The sequence below is a fragment of the Crocodylus siamensis genome, chromosome 10, assembly GCF_052110815.1.
Source record: "Crocodylus siamensis isolate JL-2025a chromosome 10, ASM5211081v1, whole genome shotgun sequence".
In the NCBI taxonomy this organism is placed as follows: domain Eukaryota; kingdom Metazoa; phylum Chordata; order Crocodylia; family Crocodylidae; genus Crocodylus; species Crocodylus siamensis.
In genome coordinates, this window is record NC_143404.1 from 62,952,147 (window position 1) to 62,972,033 (window position 19,887).

The 19,887-nt window shown below is 40.3% G+C and overlaps 1 protein-coding gene across 1 annotated transcript in view; it reads left to right on the top strand.

The window, feature by feature from the left end:
- DOK5 (docking protein 5) overlaps positions 1–7,074 on the top strand; it is a 77,705-nt gene extending 70,631 nt beyond the window's left edge. The window contains exon 8 of the mRNA XM_090020528.1: positions 4,957–7,074. Within this exon, the coding sequence (XP_089876654.1) occupies positions 4,957–5,024 (68 nt within the window). The 3' untranslated portion in view covers positions 5,025–7,074. The remainder of the gene's footprint in view (positions 1–4,956) is intronic.
- Positions 7,075–19,887: the final 12,813 nt, after the last annotated feature.

Genomic DNA, 19,887 nt, shown 5'->3' on the forward strand with positions numbered 1-19,887 from the left:
TGATTCCCTTCCCCTCTGGGTCCTCAGCGCTTCCCCAACTATCCTCCTTAGCTTGTTGAAGTCAGCCCTCCTAAAGTCTAGGGCTGTTGCCTTGCTGCAGCCCTTTGCCACCTTACGCTGGATGGTGAATTCCAGCAAGCGATGATCACTGTCTCCCAGGTGGCCCATCACCCGCAGCCCCCTCACCAGGTCATCACCCGTGGCCAGCACTAGGTCCAACAAGGCGTCTCCCCTGGTGGGACTGTGCACCTCCTGGGTTAGATGGAGGTCCTGCAGTCTGGCTAAGAACCGACGTGAGCGATCAGACTTGGCTGACTGCTCCTCCCAGCAGATGTCTGGGAAGTTTAGGTCCCCCATGATGACCACATCCTTAGCCCTCACTGCCTCTGTAAGCTGACCTAAGAATTCCAGGTCGAGCTCTTCTCCCTGGTTGGGAGGTCTATAATAGACTCCCACCGTTAAGTCTCTCTCCCCTGGACTGCCTTTTACTCTAACCCAGAGCACCTCAGAGTGCCCCCCCTCTACCCCCATGCTAATTAACGAGGAAGTATATTCCTCCTTGATGTAGAGTGCTACTCCTCCACCTTTCCTTCCTATCCTGTCCCTCCTGTATAGCCTATAGCCCCTGACACTCACCGCCCAGTCATGCGATGAGTCCCACCACGTTTCTGTGATCCCTACTATGTCAGGGCTGGTGACAGCTAGGAGGAGGGCGAGTTCCTCCTGCTTCTTCCCCATACTTCGAGCATTCGTGTAGAGGCATTTGAGGCCTTCAGCGGTTGTGCCCACTGACCCCCTAGTCACAGCAATGCCCCGTCCCCTATCGCTTACCTGTTTCTCCGTTTTGACCATTGGTCTGGGCTCGCTGGCTGTTGCTGGGCCTGGTATCTCATCGTCTCCTCCGCCCTCATCTTCCCCCTCCCCCGACGAGCCTAGTTTAAAGCCCGCCGAAGGAGGTTCACCAACCTGGAAGAGAACACACGCTTACCTTTAGGGGAAAGGTGGAGCCCATCCCATCCCAGCATGTCTCTCATCACGATGTGCCGGTCATGGCTGAGGAAGCCAAAGCCCGCCTCGAAGCACCATTCCTGTAGCCTCCAGTTGGTCTCCGCAATGCACATCTCGTGACGTCTGCCGCGTCCGCTCACTGGCAGGATGGAAGAGAAGACCGCCTGTGCGCCCATCTCCCTCAGCACGCCTCCCAGAGCATGGTAGTCCTCCATCAGGCGATCAGGGGCTCTCTATAATAATTCTAGCCATCTTTTCTTTGAGCAGCTCTTTGGCCTCCATGAGCTGGATCAGGGACTTGAAATATGTCAGGGAGTAGCCTTTGTGTCAGGGATGTGTCCTGCCTCTTTGTGAAGCTTTGCATACGCTAGAGGTCTGTATCAGATGTCCTTCCTGTTGCTGGCCTACACGGTAATGCATATTCCAGCAGATCTCCTGTGAAATTCTGGACAAGTGTCAGTAAAATTGGATCTGATGTTTAGCATATCTCTATGCAGCCTATTATTGGCTTTCTTGTGATCATTGAATGACATCTAGTGGCTAGGAAGGGCATTTATCCTGCTGGCCAATTTCATGCCCTAACTCAGTGGTTTTCAACCCCTGGGGATCTGCAGACTATGTCTAAGGGATCTGTGAAAGATGACTATGATCAAGCTAAAGTGTGTGACTACCCACACTTACAATTCAGAGGGGTCTGTACCTCCATTCAACATTGTTTAGGGGTCTGCTGGGAATGCTGAGTAGCGTGGGTGTCTTTAGACACTGTCCAAAATCAGAAGACTATCAGGTTCTTAATCCGGCAAAGATCCCATAGACTCCAGTGGGAGTACAGTTAGCCCAAGGCGCAATATTTTTGGAAATCCTGCTCTTGCACTTTAAAAACCTGATCTCAAGAGAATAGATTGCAGTTACCTCCTCTCAGGCACAGATCTTTGACTCAAATGTAACTATCCATTTCTCAAGTAGATTAAATGTCATACCATAATTTGAAGCTGTATCTTGTTATTGCCATTGACACTGGGGGGGTAGAGGAGTTGCAGTTGCTCAGCACCTCTCTGCCTCTAAGTCAGTACACACATTCCTATTATAAAACCACCTTTTTTCCACCTACTTTTTTATAGCGTCGGGCTTGTTTGAAATGAATTAGAATGAAATGAGTAAGTTGGTATACTATTGGTGAGGAAGCCTTTACTTTGGGTATGTGATCTGTTCAGAGATATCATGAGGAGAGACCAGGGAAAGAGTGGGCTGTATCCTTAGCTCTTCCCCCTTTCTGGGGTGGCTTACCAGGTAGGGCACATCAGTAGGGAACATTCATATTACTGGGAGAGCAAAGGGATATCTATTTGTGTCTGAGGAATACACGGGGTGAAGCAAAGGGGAAAGCTACTGGAAACTGTTAAATATAGTCAGAGCAAGGTGAGCAAAAATCTGACCGAGAGAGGGAGAAAAACTATCAGGAGAGGTCAAGGCCTGACATCTCCTGACTGCAATTGAATGCTATAAAGAAGAGAGCATGTGGGCACACAGAGATAGTAGCTAAATAGAAGTAATGGAAACCAAGGTGATAAATGCGTATTCCACAGAAATGTTCAGAGGCTGGTGCAGAAGCACAAAGAGCTCTAATTTCAAGGGGCAGACCCCATCTGCCAACCTCAGACACTTGAGAAATGATAAAGCAAGTCTCAAAATCATGAGATTAAAAAAAAAAACCCAAAAAACACCATAAATCTGTTTTTCCTTTTTATTTGCTGCCTGGCTTCAGGGTTTGTGTTTGCTGATGCTTTTCCTGCTATCAGAAGAGTTTGGTCATCTTGCACCAGATTTAAGGGATCAGCTCAGCTTAACAATGAAAGTGGAGAGCCTTCTAGATTCAAATGACTCCAGGAGCTAGGCTTTGCAGAACAGCCAGTATCTCAAAAGCTGTGGTAAAAAATCACACAAACTAGTTTTGTGCTTCATTTTAATTTTTCCCCCACAGTTTTCAGTAACTCATAGACAAAGTTAAGCAGAGTTCTTTCTATGGTATTAAGATTCTCTTAATATTAGGGCATGTGCAGAAATAGTAACCACAAAAAAAGCTGCAATTGTTTTGTAAAATGACTGGATAATAAAGGCAGCATTTTACATAAATGACGGTTAACATTTGTTCAGTAAATTAAAGCGTGGGAAGCTGACCTGCTAGTAACAGTCTAGTAGCAGTCTAGGACACAATGGGCATATCTAAATGTGCTATTAATTTGCATTAGGCTTACTGTACAGTAAAATATGTACTGTGCAGTTAATGCCCTGCATGTGTAGACAGTGATGCTTTACTGTGCAGTAGATTAGTCTGCTGTGCAGTAAAGTATCTCAGTTAGACGCACCCACTGAGAATGTGACTGCAGCATTTGACACAATCAGCTGATTTGTTTTACAGTTGCTGATGCTAAAAACCCTTTAGTAAACTAATAGTTCCAAACTGATTTATCTGACACAAGATGAACAGTAAGATAATATAGTCTTTTTATACTAGATAAAAGTATCTTCATAGAGGCCAGAATAGGACTTTGCAAATTGACCTACATTCTCTGAAAAGTTCTGGCACTTGTACAAATAAGTTGCAGAGACTAGTACTCCAGTTAGCAAGCAAGAGTGCTTCAGTTTACTTTGGGTGTTGTTTTACTGCTGCTTTTCTGGTGGTACCTATAATTACTTTCGTTTCATGAATTCACCAACCAACCCCAGAAGCAATGCTTGATATAAAATAAATTTTGTTCAGTGGTGGGGCTAGCAGGCTATACTCTTGCATGTGCCAAGTACAATCTTACTCAGTGGGTGCATCTACAAGTGCATAAAGGCGCTGTAGTAATGGCATGTTAAGTTGAGTGCCTGTAATAACCGGTACTAACTGAATGTGCAGTAATTAGTACTACTGTGCAGTAGCACATTTTAGTGAGGTTAATGCACAGCAGACTAATTCTACTGTGCATTAGTGCAATAGCACAGCTTTTTTGTGATGTGTTAATACACAGTATAATTAGTCCTCTGCACATATTAGTCTCGTGTAGGCATGCCCACTTAGTAGAGAAGGTTGAAATACTTCATGTAAGAATTCCTCCCTCTTCCCCCACTGCAGAAATTATAGTTTTATTGGAATTTGCAAACAAAAAAATCTTTTTTTTTTCTTTCAGTTAAGAGAGACTGTACGGGGGGGAGGGAATCAATTAGACATTTTGAACAAATGATTTTTTTTTCCTTTATGAAATGTCAAATCAAAACAGTTTGGAATTTCCTATGCTAGGATTTCCTGCCTGATCCTTTGACTCTCTTTTCCAATTCCTAATGGAAATGGATCGCCCAAGTGTCCACACTGCCATTTTCCTGCATTGGTGAACGTTCCCAGTGTGATGAATGAAAAGTGATGCATCACTCAGTCTGAGTAAATCCATATTAACGCAGCTTTATTTATTTACTTACACCTTTACTTTATTTACACCTTTACTTAAGGCCATGGTTTTCTATACTTCCATTGGAGTATGTATAGATGTGAGGCTATCCTTTCCTGCTCTGCATTGGACCTTTGGGGTCAAAGCAACAGAGAGAGAGAAGAGGAGTGCCAGGAATGAATGAGTAGAGCCTTAGCCTCTCCCACTCAGCATATCAACTAGCAAAACTGAGTCATCTTGGAGCAAAAGTGCTCTCTGCCGATACATGTAGCAGATCAGTTCCACCTGAGAGCAAGAAAAGAACCATGAAGGGAAATGCAGTTCTCCAAAGTCCCTCCTCAGTCCTGCACTGCTGGCTCAGTACAATAGATTGCACGGGGGCAGTCTTTCCCTCAAGTAATTTAAGTTACCTAACATGTATTTCATTCTTAGCCAGTTTTGTAATAAAGTACCAGGCACAGATACTCTACCTGCTTGACTAAGTGTTGTTTTGTTTTCTCTTGCATTTGATTTGCAAAAGGTGTTTCAAGCCCGCTGAAGCTTCATCGAACAGACACTTTCCCCACCTACAGATCAGAGCATCGATAAAAGATTGCAAAGCACTTAAAACTCTTTGTCTTGTGACGGACTGTCCCGGTGGATAATAATGATGATGGCAAGAAGGAAAGCAAAGTGGAATTACTGGGGGAAAAAAAAATCAGCTTGGATTAAAAAGTCCTGCAATACAATATATTTTATTTTTTACTTTGGCAAAAGTGAAATCTGTTCTGCAGATCTTTAAAAAAGAAATGACTCCAATGTTTGTTTCATATTTTACATCTGAACAGAAAGGAAATTGACCCCTTAAATATGACTTGATGTTTTTGTATGATAGATATCAGTTGTAAATATATTAACTTGTCCTCTGATGTGGAGCACTGTGATTTCACTTTGTCTAATTGAGCTGTGTGAGGTGATGTCAACTGTGTCAGCAATCCCATGGTTCATGTTTGGTGTAGTTCTTATTCTTTCTTTACTAACATAATTGTTCAGACCAATCCTTGACCTTTGAGAAATGGTGGCCAGTTTTATGCAGCAGTTAAATCTATTCTTCCTGTGTACAGAGTCTGTAGAAGACTTGGTTGACTTTTAAAGGACATTGTCAAGTGTCTTATTTTTCATATGTTTGCTTCCGGCTCTGGTGGCTAGAAATAAAACATTTTTTTCCACCATTTTTGTGCTTTTTCATGTGAATGCCAGCATTGGCACTACAGTGATTTCAGGAAACTGTGTATGGCCATAGTCAATAATAATTTAGCAGAAGGAAGTAAATGGGAAAGTGGGTTATTTTGGGTCCTCTTGAAACAAAAGCAAGAAACCCTTATAATAGCTTAGAAGGTATGGTATTTTTTTTTTAGAGAAGTGAATAGGAATTTCCACAAGATTTCCTACTTGAGCTTCAAATAAATTTTGAAAATGGCCCCATTTTTGCCTCTTTACTGTACTTGACAGTGAGTCTTTTATGCTGCTTGCCTGGATATGATACCAGAATGTTAATTCTGACATACATTTTATGTAATGATTAGCGTGTGCAATCTGTATCGGATGGATTGGATAGCTTTATGGGTGTTAAATATGGAAGGAATCTTAAAAGTGGCTAGTTATGATTATCCTGGTATTGTACAAATGAGGGAATGTATATATAGTGTTACTGGGTTAAGAATAACGTTAAAAACTTTGCTACAAGTCAGTGCCAGGAGTGAAGCACTGAGATAGTCAAACTGATCTCACTGCAAATATATTTACTTCTGTTCACTAAACTATGGACCAGAGCTTATTTAGGAGGAGATCTGGTTCTGATTCTCAATACAATATGCTGATATATGCATATTGAAAATTTGAAATTTGAAAATTTGAAATTTGAAAATTTGAAAAGAATATAATGTAGTTCCCTGGTTAGTAGGGTAAGCCACCCTGTGATTGGCAGCTAATATTTTAAATTGTTTCAAGGAGAAAGAGAAAGGGCAAAATATTTGTTACCTCTTTTAATATTATTGGTCATGACAGTTGGTAGATCCTCAAGGGTTGATTGTGATACTATCAGTATAATACACATTTGTATGAATGTGTAACTCTGTGAAACTCCATGTTATGTCTTGGATTTTTGTTCCTTCTGAAACAAACCCTGTTCTCTTTCAGGCAGATAACTGAATCCTTTTATAGCGTGTACAATGGATTCAGGCAGAAGAACAATTCTACTCTGGTATAGAAAATGGTGTGTGTCTTTAGCTTGAGCTCTGCTCAAAGTCACTTGTGAAATGTCCCATTCTTGTATCTGCAAGAAGCACTCACCTGGGTAGTGATAGATCCATATATGCCTGAGTCAGGTGGATTCAGCAGGAACATGCCATTTTATTTAAGTATGATTACAGAACTAGTGCTCTTTACTGTGGTACGTCCTGAAATGTAAGATGGTGATATTCATAAAATCCATTTAAAAAAAGATCAAGTAACCGTAGAATGATGGTTTTATTTGAATTTTAAAACAGGAAGACCTAAAGCCACGGTAATTGCCTCTTCCCATATCTGTCAGAAGCCAGAGCTGTCTTTACTATTTGAAATCTGTTGGTTAAATAAAGAGTCTCTTCCTTCTAGAGCTAAAAAGAGTTCTTTGTTTGCAAATTCAGAGCCAAAGGTCCATCAGATATGATTCCCATTAGCCAGCTCTCACAAAGCTGATCAAGTTTGGGTCCAGGTCTGTTTATAAATCGTGGTAAGATGGAAGACATGGTTTGGGCTGGTCACAGGATGGTAACAATCTGAGCATTGTCTTTCACAAACACCAAACTTCTGATAAATGAATTTGATGATTCTCCTGTCCCATTGTGGAATTTGTGGACTCTTCACTGCGGCATCTGTGCCCCTGTCTCTCGAGCCATGAGTGCTGAATATTTTTCACTGAAAGTTTTGTGTTCTAGGAAAATCCTGAACTTTCCAATATAGCAAAGGGAAGTGTGAGCTCCTGTAAGAAATCCAAGCACTTTTCTAAGCAATTCAGATTTTAACCCATTTTCTCCCAATTTTCTATAATCCCATTCTTGGGATTTTTTAAAAATGTTATAATGCTTTAAAGTACCAAAATGTCCAAAGGCCACAATCAAGACTGTGAGGCTTAGTCTCACCTCAAAGGTTTTACAAGCTAGAACAACCCAAAGAAACTTTGAAGAAGAAGAAACAACAAGCACGATGACCTGCTGAAAGGAGACAGGGAGTGGGGCAGTTGTACCCTCTGCATCCCCTCTCTCCCCACCTTGATTCCTGCTCCACTCAAACTTTAAACAAAACTGCCTTGAAAGGGCAGTGGCAAATCTATTCAGATAGTGCTGAGAATGTCAAATAACTTCTTGGCTCATTACCACAAGTGTTAACAACCCTCTATCCTGTTAAATGGTCTTGCTGTTTCATTATTTAAACTATCCTTTCTTCTGCAATTATGCTGCCTGTTAGCCATTCTGGGTAATGTGTGTCTTCTATTTTACAGCCCTGCAGACTGTTTTTAGCTGCAGCTAAAAACCTTAACTCGGGTGTGGTAATATTAACGGGTGTAGAAATGACTAAGTGAAGTATTGGAAGCACTATCAAGATGCTTAAGGAGGCTAGATTTTGTCTTATGATTGTGAGTAAGGGATGTACGTTTAACTATGATGACTTCTGGACTAATGATACAATATCCTTTTGCCTAGTTTGTTGATCTTTTAAAAAAAGTTATATATACTCTAGCAAATTAGTGCACATTCCAAAGGTGATATTTCTTTTTTTGTTTTGACCTTAAACTAAATAATATGGTGCAAGCCCCTTACCATATTTGTAAAGCTTCTAGTTTCTCTTTAGCTGGAGAAAAATGTGTTGTGTTGTAAGTGATAATGCGCCACACCAGCTGCAGCCCCATTTTCAAAATCCTGGATCAGCCCATGGAAAAGGATATAGATCCCATCCACTCCTTCCACCCTCCAGCTGGTGTGCTCAACTCTTTATTTTTCCATATACTCAGGGAAGTCATGAGTCTGTGATGATAACATTTATATGTGTACAGAAATAATGGGAAGAGAAATGGTCTGTGAACTCCTACTGCAATCATCCTCATATAAAGCTTCACAATCTTGGCTTTAATTGCAGTGAGCTCCAATTCCATTTCCAGAGCATATGTTTCTGTAAAAGAAATTCAAAGAACAGCTTTGTCAGACTCAGGAGATGCACAGAAAGCCACATGCGCAGATTGCCAATGCCATTTATTTCATAAGGAAAACAGTGAACTGTCTGTGGAAAGGTATGTATTAAAAGCTACTGACATTGTAAACAGACATAAAAGGAGCACACTCTCTCAATCCAATTGGCACACATCCTCCTCCCATACTCTGAAACGCAGAATTTTATCCAGCAAGTGAAAAGCACTATGGCATTACAGTACTGCTGCCCGCTGGCTGTACACCTAACCCAGGGTTATGCACATTTACAGCCAGTGCTGCAGATGAGAGAAGTGGTTTACACACACTCGAACAGTCTCCCTTCTATTAAAGCAAAGCATATGCTCAAACAGGAAACAGTGTATTTAGGCAATGGGCCAGGATCTAAACGCAGGGATACAAATTCTGATCTCCCTGAAGCCTCTACCCAGTGTGCAAAAGAAACAGTTCCCTGTTTCAGCCAGGAGATGGAGTCTCTTTCCATCATGCAGGAGCAGGCCTGATACTCTGATGCCTGACAAATTATCATAAAAAAAGGTTGAGAGAGTTACTCCAGCGCAGAGTAACATCAAGAACATTTGGAGAAGTGGAGCATTTTATATGAACTGATCTGCTTCAATTGAGGGTCAGAAAGTTTCACTTGTGCAGTCAAAGAAAAGAAACTTTGAGTGCTTAACATTTTGGAAAATTTGGGAAATGTTAATAATAGCACATGTAGTCCTGAAAACTCTTACTAAAGTGCATCAAACTTAGTAATGTGTATCTTTTATTTATTCTCTCATTGTTTCACTGCAGGACTAGGTGTCTAAAACATTTATATCTGGAGTTTATATCTTTATATGTTTCTCAAGCCTCGACTTTCCCAAGCACACATCATGTTTATAGTCATCCTTATTTAGGAAAAAACCCTTAAGGGCATATGGCATACCAGTAATTCAATTGATTTCGCTGACACTTGAGTACATAACTACAATTAAGTATGTACTTAAAAATGAAGCCCTAATACTTCATTTTTGGAAAGGTGAATGTCAAGAGCTAAAATAATATATAAGTGCCAAAGCTAGAGGAAAATATCAAATAGTGTGCTTTAATGTATTTTCCATAGAGCCAAAATCAGAGGGTCATAATTTCTCTTTTAAACTAGAAGCCCATAAAACAAAATCAAGGCAAGCAAGGAAACAAAAGAATAAGATTTAATGTGAGGTAATGAAGATAAAAGCACTGATATGAAGGAAGAAAAACGGAACTGGCTGGCTGTTGGAGGATCTCATTAATCCCACTGTTGTCTACATTTGTTTTGAGGCATATTAGCAAGTACCAACACAATTGGTTTGAGCAGAAATGAATCATGAGCTGCATGTTAAATCCCTTGGAGATTTCATCAAATATCTGACAAAGGCACTATTTTCAAATGCATATTGGCCTCTTCCATGCCTTGAGCCTGTTAGTTGAAAGGTTCATTTCATTCCATCTCTAGCACTTAATCCCAGCGAAAGGACACAAGCTAACAACTGAACTGAAGTTCTCTGTCTGTAAAGTATATGTAGCACAGACTAATGCAGTCTAAGATTGAGCAGGTATGGCTACATTGCCCTGCGGTGTGCAGCATTGACAAACCCCATGGCTACTGTGCATTTGTTCTGCCTTCTGTGACGAAAGGAGGGAAGCAGAGCTGGTTCAACTTTGATGCCAATTCACTCCTCTGTGTTTTCGTTGAGTCTCTCAGGGCACCTCTACACAAGACGCTTAATGTTCTGTAGTCTAATAACATTGCATAGCAGCATGTCGGGCAAAAACTGTGCTAATACGCTGCTGTGCAATAGGGCTGTGTGAAATTTCACTGGCCATTTTGTTTCGACTCTATTTTGACCGATTTTGAGGTTGAAAGAGCAAAATCAAAGCAAAAAAGCCCTCGAAATAGCCTCAAAACAAAATGAGGTTGGTTGAAATGTTTTGAAAGTCGAAATGTTTCAACCATAGGCTTGGGATGGGAATTTAGTTCAGCTGGGCTGACTTCCCATCCCCAGCACAAGATCTGGTAGGGGGCAGCGAGGCAGCACAGCTGGCCTGCTTCCCTGGCCCCCGCGCTAGACAGCACGATCTAGCATGGGGGTCGGGGAGCCAGTCCAGCTGGGCTGCCTCCCGCCCTGGCACGATCTAGCATGGGGGTCAGGAAGTAGCCCAGCTAGTCTGACTTCCCATCCCTAGCGAAACTTAAAACAGCCTGTTTCGACAGAACGGAACAGAACAGCTGTTTTGACTCTAAATGAAATTTGAGATGAAACACTGTTTCATTGAACCATAAAAACTCAAGGCAAAATGGAACAGTGCTGTTTCACACAGCCCTACGGTGCAGTGGTATTAGGCTACTGTGCAGTAAGCATCACTAAAAAACATGCAATGGTGCCACGGCACAGTAACTCTAGTTATTCTGCATTTAGTTAGTACTTTGTTAAGCAAGTTCTAAACTAAATGTACAGTAACTACTGCATATTACTGAATGTGTAAGATGTGCCCCCAGAATCTTCAAATGCAACCAGCCATCCATGTAGGGTATTGCAGGTTTTGCCCCATTGTTACCTGAAAATGTAACTGTTCATTGAAAATTTAGGCACTATTCAGGTGCCAGGCACTAGTGAAATGTAAACTGTTAGTATCTATCAGCAAGAGCATTGAACTAGCAGAAATGAGAGAGAGAGGCTTTCAGAGAAGCAGCCCTCTATGAAGGGCTGGAAATTTCTAAAATAGCAGTATGTACTTCTGAAGAGGGAAACCAATAGCCCATCGTTGTTTAAGCTACACCATTCAGTAACAAGATATTCCTAATTTATAGCAAACAAGGATTAGGTTTGTTCCATTTCTAAACTGGACTGTGAACATAAATAAGTTATATCTGGGGCATGTTATGACTAATAGGTCTTTATCTTTCAGGTTTTCTTCCACTAATTTATTCCCTTGAGAGCTGACAGCCTCTGTTGTTTTATCACGGATGTGGCAGTTCAGTAAATGCTTTTATTCAGCCTTCTTTCATGCAGTGATTGATACATCAAGACTTTACCTATGGTTGAACAATCCAATTATAAGGAAGACAGAAAATGCTATGACCTTGGCCTTTAAATGAAGGGTCTTTAAATCAGCTGGATCTGATAGTCTTTCTAGAGGAACTGTCTACAGAGAGTGGGTAGAGGGATCTAAAAGTATCTTTTCCTTCAAATTCTGTGTTCTGTCTAAAGTATCATTGGTGAAATTAAATGTTAAAAATCTATCACACTATTAGGTAATTGTATGCAGTGGATCAGAATCAGTTTGGTGGGATATTTATCTTTGCATTATCCTCACCAGCCTAATGGGCTGGAGAGGTTGTTTGGTCAACAGAGCAAAAGAGATTACATCCCCTAAAAGCCCCTGGTTTTATAGGAGGCAAAAACTAAGTTCCCACATGTTTTTTTCAGCTGAATTCTAATTAATTTTTTGCACTTTACTATACATGTGTTCACATATGTTGATAATAGGAATGATCTGATGATGATATTTGATGAGACATCTAGATGGAGCTGGCTTGACAGCAACTGAAACCTTAGTGAAGAATGGCATAGAAATGGCAGATCTGGGGAATAAAGCTAGTCTAGTAGTTAGGCTGAGGCCTAGTGCTGTGCTGTCCATTGGGAGAAAAGACAAAAGGAGCCTATAGTGGAGGGTTCTTTGACAGTATTTCTTGCATAGCTCTGTGCGGAACAGAAGTATTACAATTCAAACACCTATCCAAGCTCCACCACATCAAACCATGTCTTCCCATGCTGCTCTTCCCCAGACCTTGGGCCATAAAGAAATTTGGAACTTATATAAACATCTCAAAGGCACAAAAAGCATACATCATGATGTCCGGGATTAGACAGCCAATGTAACATTCTGTGTGCCCTCCAAAAGGGCAGCATGTAACCTGTAACCTTACCCACTCACATGGACATAAGCAATGCCACACTATTTATCAAGCTGCAACGCCATACAGGTCTGAAAGAAGGGTGATGGTCTCTGTTCTTTCATTTTCCATCCTCCTGAAAGGGATCAGCATGGGGTAGTTACACTACTGAAGAATATCCCCCCATATGTAATCAGGGAAATATTCTGTGCGTTGGAAGTCACTGCAGCTTGTGAAGGAATACAGAAGCTAACTGAAGATGACACTGAATCTTAGCAGCGTGTTGAGTGTGTTGCTTTTGATTTTTTCATTAAATGGTTCTCTAGTATACTGGAGGGTGGGGGGAGTAGAAATTCATACGTTCATCTTTGTCATTTATTTTCCTTGTTTCATGTAGCCAATGCAATGCAAATGTTGATAACTACGCTATCTATGTGGTCTCTATCAATATAGGGCAGTACAGTGCTGTTATTCCCATTGTGTAGCTGGAGAACTGAGCCAATGAAACACCTTGGCCCAATGGAGTTTTTAGTACATTAGGATATTACACCCAGGCCTCCCAAGCCCAAGGCTAGCACCACTTGATCACCACTTTTCACATTTCCAGTTGATCCTAATATTATAGGATATATAGCGAAGGGGAAACATGACTTTTTTATTTAGTATCCCCCTTTGATACTTTAATACCAGGAAGTCATAATTGACATTGATGGCCCATGTATGTAGCAAACCTACCATGCTATGCAGCATTGCCCCTGAACACACCGCACCACTCTGCACAAGTTGCCTCCTCATGAGAACTGCTGAACAATGATGCCAATTAGCTCCCTGCTAATTAGCCTGCCCACAGCATGCTATTAATGTGGCTCCCTTGGTTCTAGTTGAGGAGGCAGCCTGTGTGGAGATGTGATGCGTGTCAGAGATGCTGCTGCCGGGAATGGTAAATTGGCTGTGCAGACAGGGTGTTAGTGACCTCTAATGGCATTTGTTCTAGCTTCTGAATGTAGAAATGCATTTTCTTTTCCTTAACATATGCACAAACTCAGAGTTTTCCAAGTGCTGCAAACCCTGCAGTACAGGGTTTGAGGCTTTTTGCCTCCTGGGAGCTATTCGAAGTGTTTTTATGCTATTTATTCGAATTTAGTGAAAAGGGAGACACTAAATTGGATCTCAAGTGCTGCTTGTGCAGCTAGGAATTTGGAAGAATTGAGCACTTGAATTTAATAAGTTAAAAAATCAAGCCATTAAAACTTAGTTCAGTCACACCAAAGCATATCAAAATGCCGATATTTTAATGTTATATTAAAATACATGCATATTGAATGTTAATTGCTCCAGGTAATTTGAGTAGCACAGAAGACACTGATAATCAGGGCTGCTTCATTGTGCTTCTTCTTGATTATACTTTCTAAGAGCCTGACATATTTAAAAGGGGTGTTATAGTTCGAGCTAGTTGGAAACGTCTCATGGATTTGTGCTGATTAATGGAAACTTAAAACTTTTCACAGAAATGTATACATTTTAAAGAAACTTTGGGAAGATTTTCAAGGTCTGACAGGGAGAAAAAGATAGCTTAATACCCCAGCGGATAAAACACTCTGTATGACTGAGAGGAAGAACAACAAGAGTTTTCCGTTACAACATGACTTGTATTTTGGTGTGGGTCTTGCTCTGTGTGTTGTGATTTTGTTTCTCTCTTTCCTTTTTAAAGGGTCTTGTTTTCATTTTGTGCCAGAGTAGATCAAAAACAAATGTCAAATCTTCAAAATTCTCCATAAAACAGATTTCTTGTTTTCTGGCCAGGCGTGGTACTGTTTAGGCTTTCTATGGTGTATAGTTTAGTATAGAGTCTAGAAATTCTTACGCCCATTGTAGCTTAAAAAGAAGTGGGCTAAAATATCTGGGTATTGCATTTAGACCTGGTTGCAAAGCAGAACAAACAAACAAACAACCCCCCCCCCCAACCCCCCTACCTGAAAATTTTAAATTGCAATAATAAAGTCCTAAAAATCAGTGTTTGACTAGAAAAGGTCTTTAAAAATAGGCTCTTTAATGCCATTGTTTATCCAAATTTAAAACTTCCATTCTTCATGTTTAGCTTATTGTTAATACTCTGGTTTCATTCACATCCCCCCCCCCCATCCTCCTGCAAGAGAACTGCATTAGTTAATATTTAGGAAGATGATCCACTCTTCAGGTTTGTGACAGTCAGTCATTTTGCCATTAATTAAATAATCACACAAATAAACTGCACGCAGCAATAGAGTTGGAGCCCTGTTGCTGTGCAACTCTGAAGAATGCATAATAATGCTACTGCTTCAGGCACTGAGATCAAAGGTCACTATATGATATTTCTGTGTACTCATTAACTTTCGCAAGGACAGATTGATCTGCTGTTGCCATGAACACTAATGAACCATTTTCTTGTTTTGGGAGAATATTGTATCGTTACCACTCGTCACATAATATTTAAAGCAAAGCTGCTTCCCAAAAAATGGCTCTAATTGGAATTTTAACATGGACTATATTGAGTGTGCTATGCTTACTGGTTTTGATTCTAAATGCCAGCAAGTTCATCTGATAGAAAAAAAAGCTTTTTGTAAGGGTTTCTTATTACTACTGGCTCATATTTTTGAAGCATTAAGGGCTAGACATAGGGCTTTACAGTGCTCGGTGACTATATGACTGTACAGCACCTAACACAATCCAGCATAGATTTCTGATGGAGGCCAGATGCTGTATATAAATAAGGGATTACATTTTTTTTCCTACTTAATTTTACTTTACTCTGGAAGGAAGCTCAGAGGTGTAGAAGAAACTTTAGAAGTATGTTTAAAACCCCCCAAAAAAACAACCTCCCACTAGATGACCTGGACTGGTGGAACTCCATGGAAGTTGAGAGAAATGCACCAAAGTAACCAATATAACAGAGTACAAAATGAGCCATTTATCACTAATTATGATATTGAGATGGTATCTTCCAAGATTTCACATCAGACAAAAACTCAGGTTCTGAGCGCCTAGTTATCAAACTATCTGGAATCAAAACTCATGGCAGAGGTGAGATCTTTTATTAGACCAACTAGATATTTGTAAAAAATAAAGGTCTTTTATTTGCTACTTTTTAAAATTATTATTACTATTATCTTTTTTTTTAAAAGATTTTTTTTTCCCCCAAATATCTAGTTAGTCTAATAAAAGATCTCACCTCTGCCACGTGTTTTGATTCCTTTTGCCCCTAGACCAATATGGGTACCACCTGGATACCTGTCAAACTATCTGCCTCTTTTGAATGTTCAGAACTGGCCTAGAAAACTCTTGGAGGCTAAGAGATGACAAGGTTGTTGATCTATCCTGTTTCCAACCTGTACCTGGAAAAATTCCCCAATATCTTCTCTAGTGAGATTTTTAAACGCATACTTTGCTGGTCCTAGCCAGGACGTTTATATCATTTAGTTCTATTGCAGATAAAGATAACTAAGGAAGAAAAAAACTACAGGCAGTTCAGTTTGTATTCTGGCTAAAGAGTTGGTTGAGGTCTTATTTTGTTTCACAAAGTTTGCACGTCCCAGGCATTACATAATAAACCTGGGGAGAACTAATGGTTTTGATGCATGTCAGTCCCTTTAGCCACTAGATGTCACTGTTTCCATGTGAAAGAAAAACGTGAACACCTGTATCAGTATTTGCTCTGTTTTCACATCTTCAGCTAAACCAAGGTTTATAGCTAATAAAATAACATTTTAAAAAAATCTTACTTTTTTTTCCTCTCTTTATCAGTCTTGTGGCACCTTCCACCATTTCTTCCATATCAGGCCTATATTCCTCTTTTTTTTTTTTTATCTCTTAATGATGTTCGCATACCAATAGCAGCAAAATGAATCATTTGGTTTATTCTAAAAAGGATCTCTATAGCAGAACTGTACAAAAACACAGTGGAGGTGTAAATGGACTGGAGAACTGGAATGCCCCGTTTCACTGATGGAAAATCCTTTCCCAACTGTTTATGGTCCCCACTTGTGCATGGTGAGACTAGGATTGAATGGGATTTAGGTGAGAGGTGTTCTCCGGTAAGTGCTACTGCCCCTGCTTGAATCGAGTAACATGCATGATTGTTCTGTCCATGAATTGCAGGTTAGGGAAGTGTATTTTTAGCAGAGGGGTTGTTAAAAGCCCAACAGGAAGGGTTTCTACAATGTACAAATCTACCCTGCCTTATACTTGACTTCAGGCTAACATGGGAAGCAACCTGAATTATACACATCAACCCTAGTATTTGCAATAATGTGAAAAAAACAATACACAAGACGAACACTAGCCCTGCTAGCTTTCAACTCCACGCTACGTAACTGCACACAGCTGCTTGATGGTTCTCCCATATGCCTCCCATACCACACAGCAATATGAGACTAGGGACTTTGAGTCTTGCCTTCTTCAACTACTCCCCACCATTTTTGTCTTTTTTTTTTTACCTTGTGTGAGGTTCCAATTTCCTTCATCCCTGATTATATCCCAGCTGGCCAAAGAGAACATCTTTTGGCATTGTGGACTCTTCCTCACCCCAGTTAAAACTGAGCTTACTGCCCTTGCAGGGCCTTGCCTTCCTCCATTGGTAGTACGCACCCTTGGAACAAAGGTTCAGATTTGTTTTTTTCTTGAATTATGCATAGAAATGCCTCAGCACAAACTGCTTGATCTTATTGGCACAGCAGTTTAGTTCCCGTTAACTGTAATGGGTCAAACAAATCTCCTCCATCTCACAGCTGCTCTAAATCTTATTTAACACCCTTGACAAGACATGCCACATAAGAGGCCCTTTGTCTTTGTGAGCCACAGTCCATATCCTTGCCAACGATCTCCTTTTCTCTGCAGTGTCCACAAACGCTTCCTGGGAGCTGTTGAGAAATCCAGTTGAAGGGATCACTTACAATGTGAAATTGGAATAGATCCCTCATCTCAGTACTCACAGCCCACTGGTTGGATGCTGCTATTGCACTCCATGCAGCCTGCCTGATTGCCATGTCAAAAGTCAAAGCTTGGCCAGATTTAAGTGGGCTTGTGCATGTCCTTGGATAGGAGAAAGGTACTCAGTGCTGCTGCCATTTTTGCCGCTGTTTCATTCTCCCCCTATGTCTGCACTGACGCAAATGATCCTCTAGTGGGGAAGTTGACATAGTGAATTGGATTATATTCTCAGCTCTGGCACAATCTTCTAGTTTGAACTTGGGTGTGGAAGTTGCAACGATCAAAAGCCAGTAATGATGATGAGGTATTCACGGCCTACAGGAATGAGTGTTACATAAAGAGAATCTAGGGTTGTTATTTTAGGTGAGATGTAAAGCAGGCTTGTGATCATGAATGACCCCATGGTACCGGCAGCCTGTGATCTGAATTCTCCCTCCCATTTCTGCTAGATATTCTTTTCTTCACTTCCGGTCCCAAACTTTTTTTGTATTCTGCTATGGATTATTAAAAGAATAATATCTTGTATTATTTGCATTTGTATTATTATATGTATTTCTGTGTTGTGTGAAATTAGCATGGTCTTTCTAGTGTTTTTTTTGGGTGGGAGGGACTCTGATACTAGCTGTACTTTGTGATCCCTTTGGAAAAGTCGCTCTAATAGAAAGGTGATGATTTAATCTATCAAGAGAAATTTACTTGTTAAGCTAATGAATCCTATCATTCATTTGTTTAATTAAAGTTCCTTAATTTTGCCCAATGGGAGAAAACATATACAAACCAAAATGATTTACAAAATCCTTTGTGATGTAGACAACTCATCCTTTGCAAAATATATGGTCTATAAAACTGGAGTTAGTATTTGCATAAATACTTATTTCTCTATAAACATGTAATGACTTCGTTGAAAGCCTTGTGCATCATTCATACTATAATCTCAATTTTAGTATAATTTATTGAAATAAAAAAGACATCTACATTTAGAGCAACTAAAATATATAAATGCTAATCTGTAGACTGCATATTAAGGAAAAAGGCATGGACTTTAGATTTATGTCTCTCTTTCCCTTGTGCTGACACATTCTGATTTGGAGGGATTTGCTGCAGTGTGCTGTGGTACATCAGAAAATTATTCTTGGTGAAACAAGGGGAATTTTTCCCATTGTACGTTCTGTGTCAGAGAATCCAAGTCAGGGACTCTTGAGCTTTTTAACTACAAGGTCAAATCATGCTCTTGTTTCCGGGGATGACAAAATTCCTGCCTGAAGTATTATTGGAATGATTTTTTCCATGAGCAAATTGCAGCCTTAAAAAATACAGGAGAGAATTGACCCATCCTCCTGTGACATATTTACCATCTTTATAAAAGTGCCTCTGAGCAATACGTCTACAGGACGGCAAAATCTTCAGCGAGAGTCAGGTATTTAGTTCTTACAGCGGTGAGTTGTTCTTCTGCCTCAAAACCAGGATATGTCTCTCACTTCATATATTTTTTCTTCTTTGCTTGAGAGCCAACCAATATTTATGAGAACAAAGTGCTAGGGTGGCAGGCCCTCGCTGACCTTTTGCGATTGGATGAGAAGGATCGATCAAAGCTTAGGACCCACCTACAGCAGCAACATATAAAATAAATTTCATTTAGCTTTGTTTGCGAGGTTTGTTATTTATAACGTTTGTTTCTCCCATGTATTATTCAATTTACTTGTTTACCGAGTGAAGCAAAATCAATCCAAAGTTGCTTTTCTTTTGCAACACGTGACTATCAAATCCTTGTGGAAAATCGCTTAAATTGCATGATTCATGGCTCGAAGTGAAAACAGAGCATTTAATTAGAGTTTAATTATCTTAGTAGGTTTTGAAGCTCTCTGTTTTGCTTTTGTTTTTATTTCTTTTCATTGCTCAGTGCTGCCTGCTGAAGACTGTTCTCATTTGCAAGAGAATCAGGTTCAGGGGTTGTAGCTGAACAGTCCCTCATCAACTAAGAATTTCATTTCTGTTCAGTTCCATGGTCTTGGTTATACATATATCTATGAAACTGGCCAAGTAGCAAGAAAAATAAAATACAGCTCTTTCAAATGGGCCAGATCCTCATAAATGTTTGACACTCCAACTGGAGCTGCTAGAAATTGGGCCTTGTTTAATATCCAAAGGGTGACATTTTCAAGGTCAGGAATAAGAGCTTAGGATATAGTGGCTGTTCGTTTCTTTGAAGTGTTCCCACTTAATTATTAACTTCATTTCTTGGGATTTGGAGGCCAAGGCATCTCTTGTGGGCGCCAGTGCTCTGCTTTAATACCCAGTGAAGTCGGTGGAAGTCCTTCCGATTTGGCAATGTAATAACTACGTG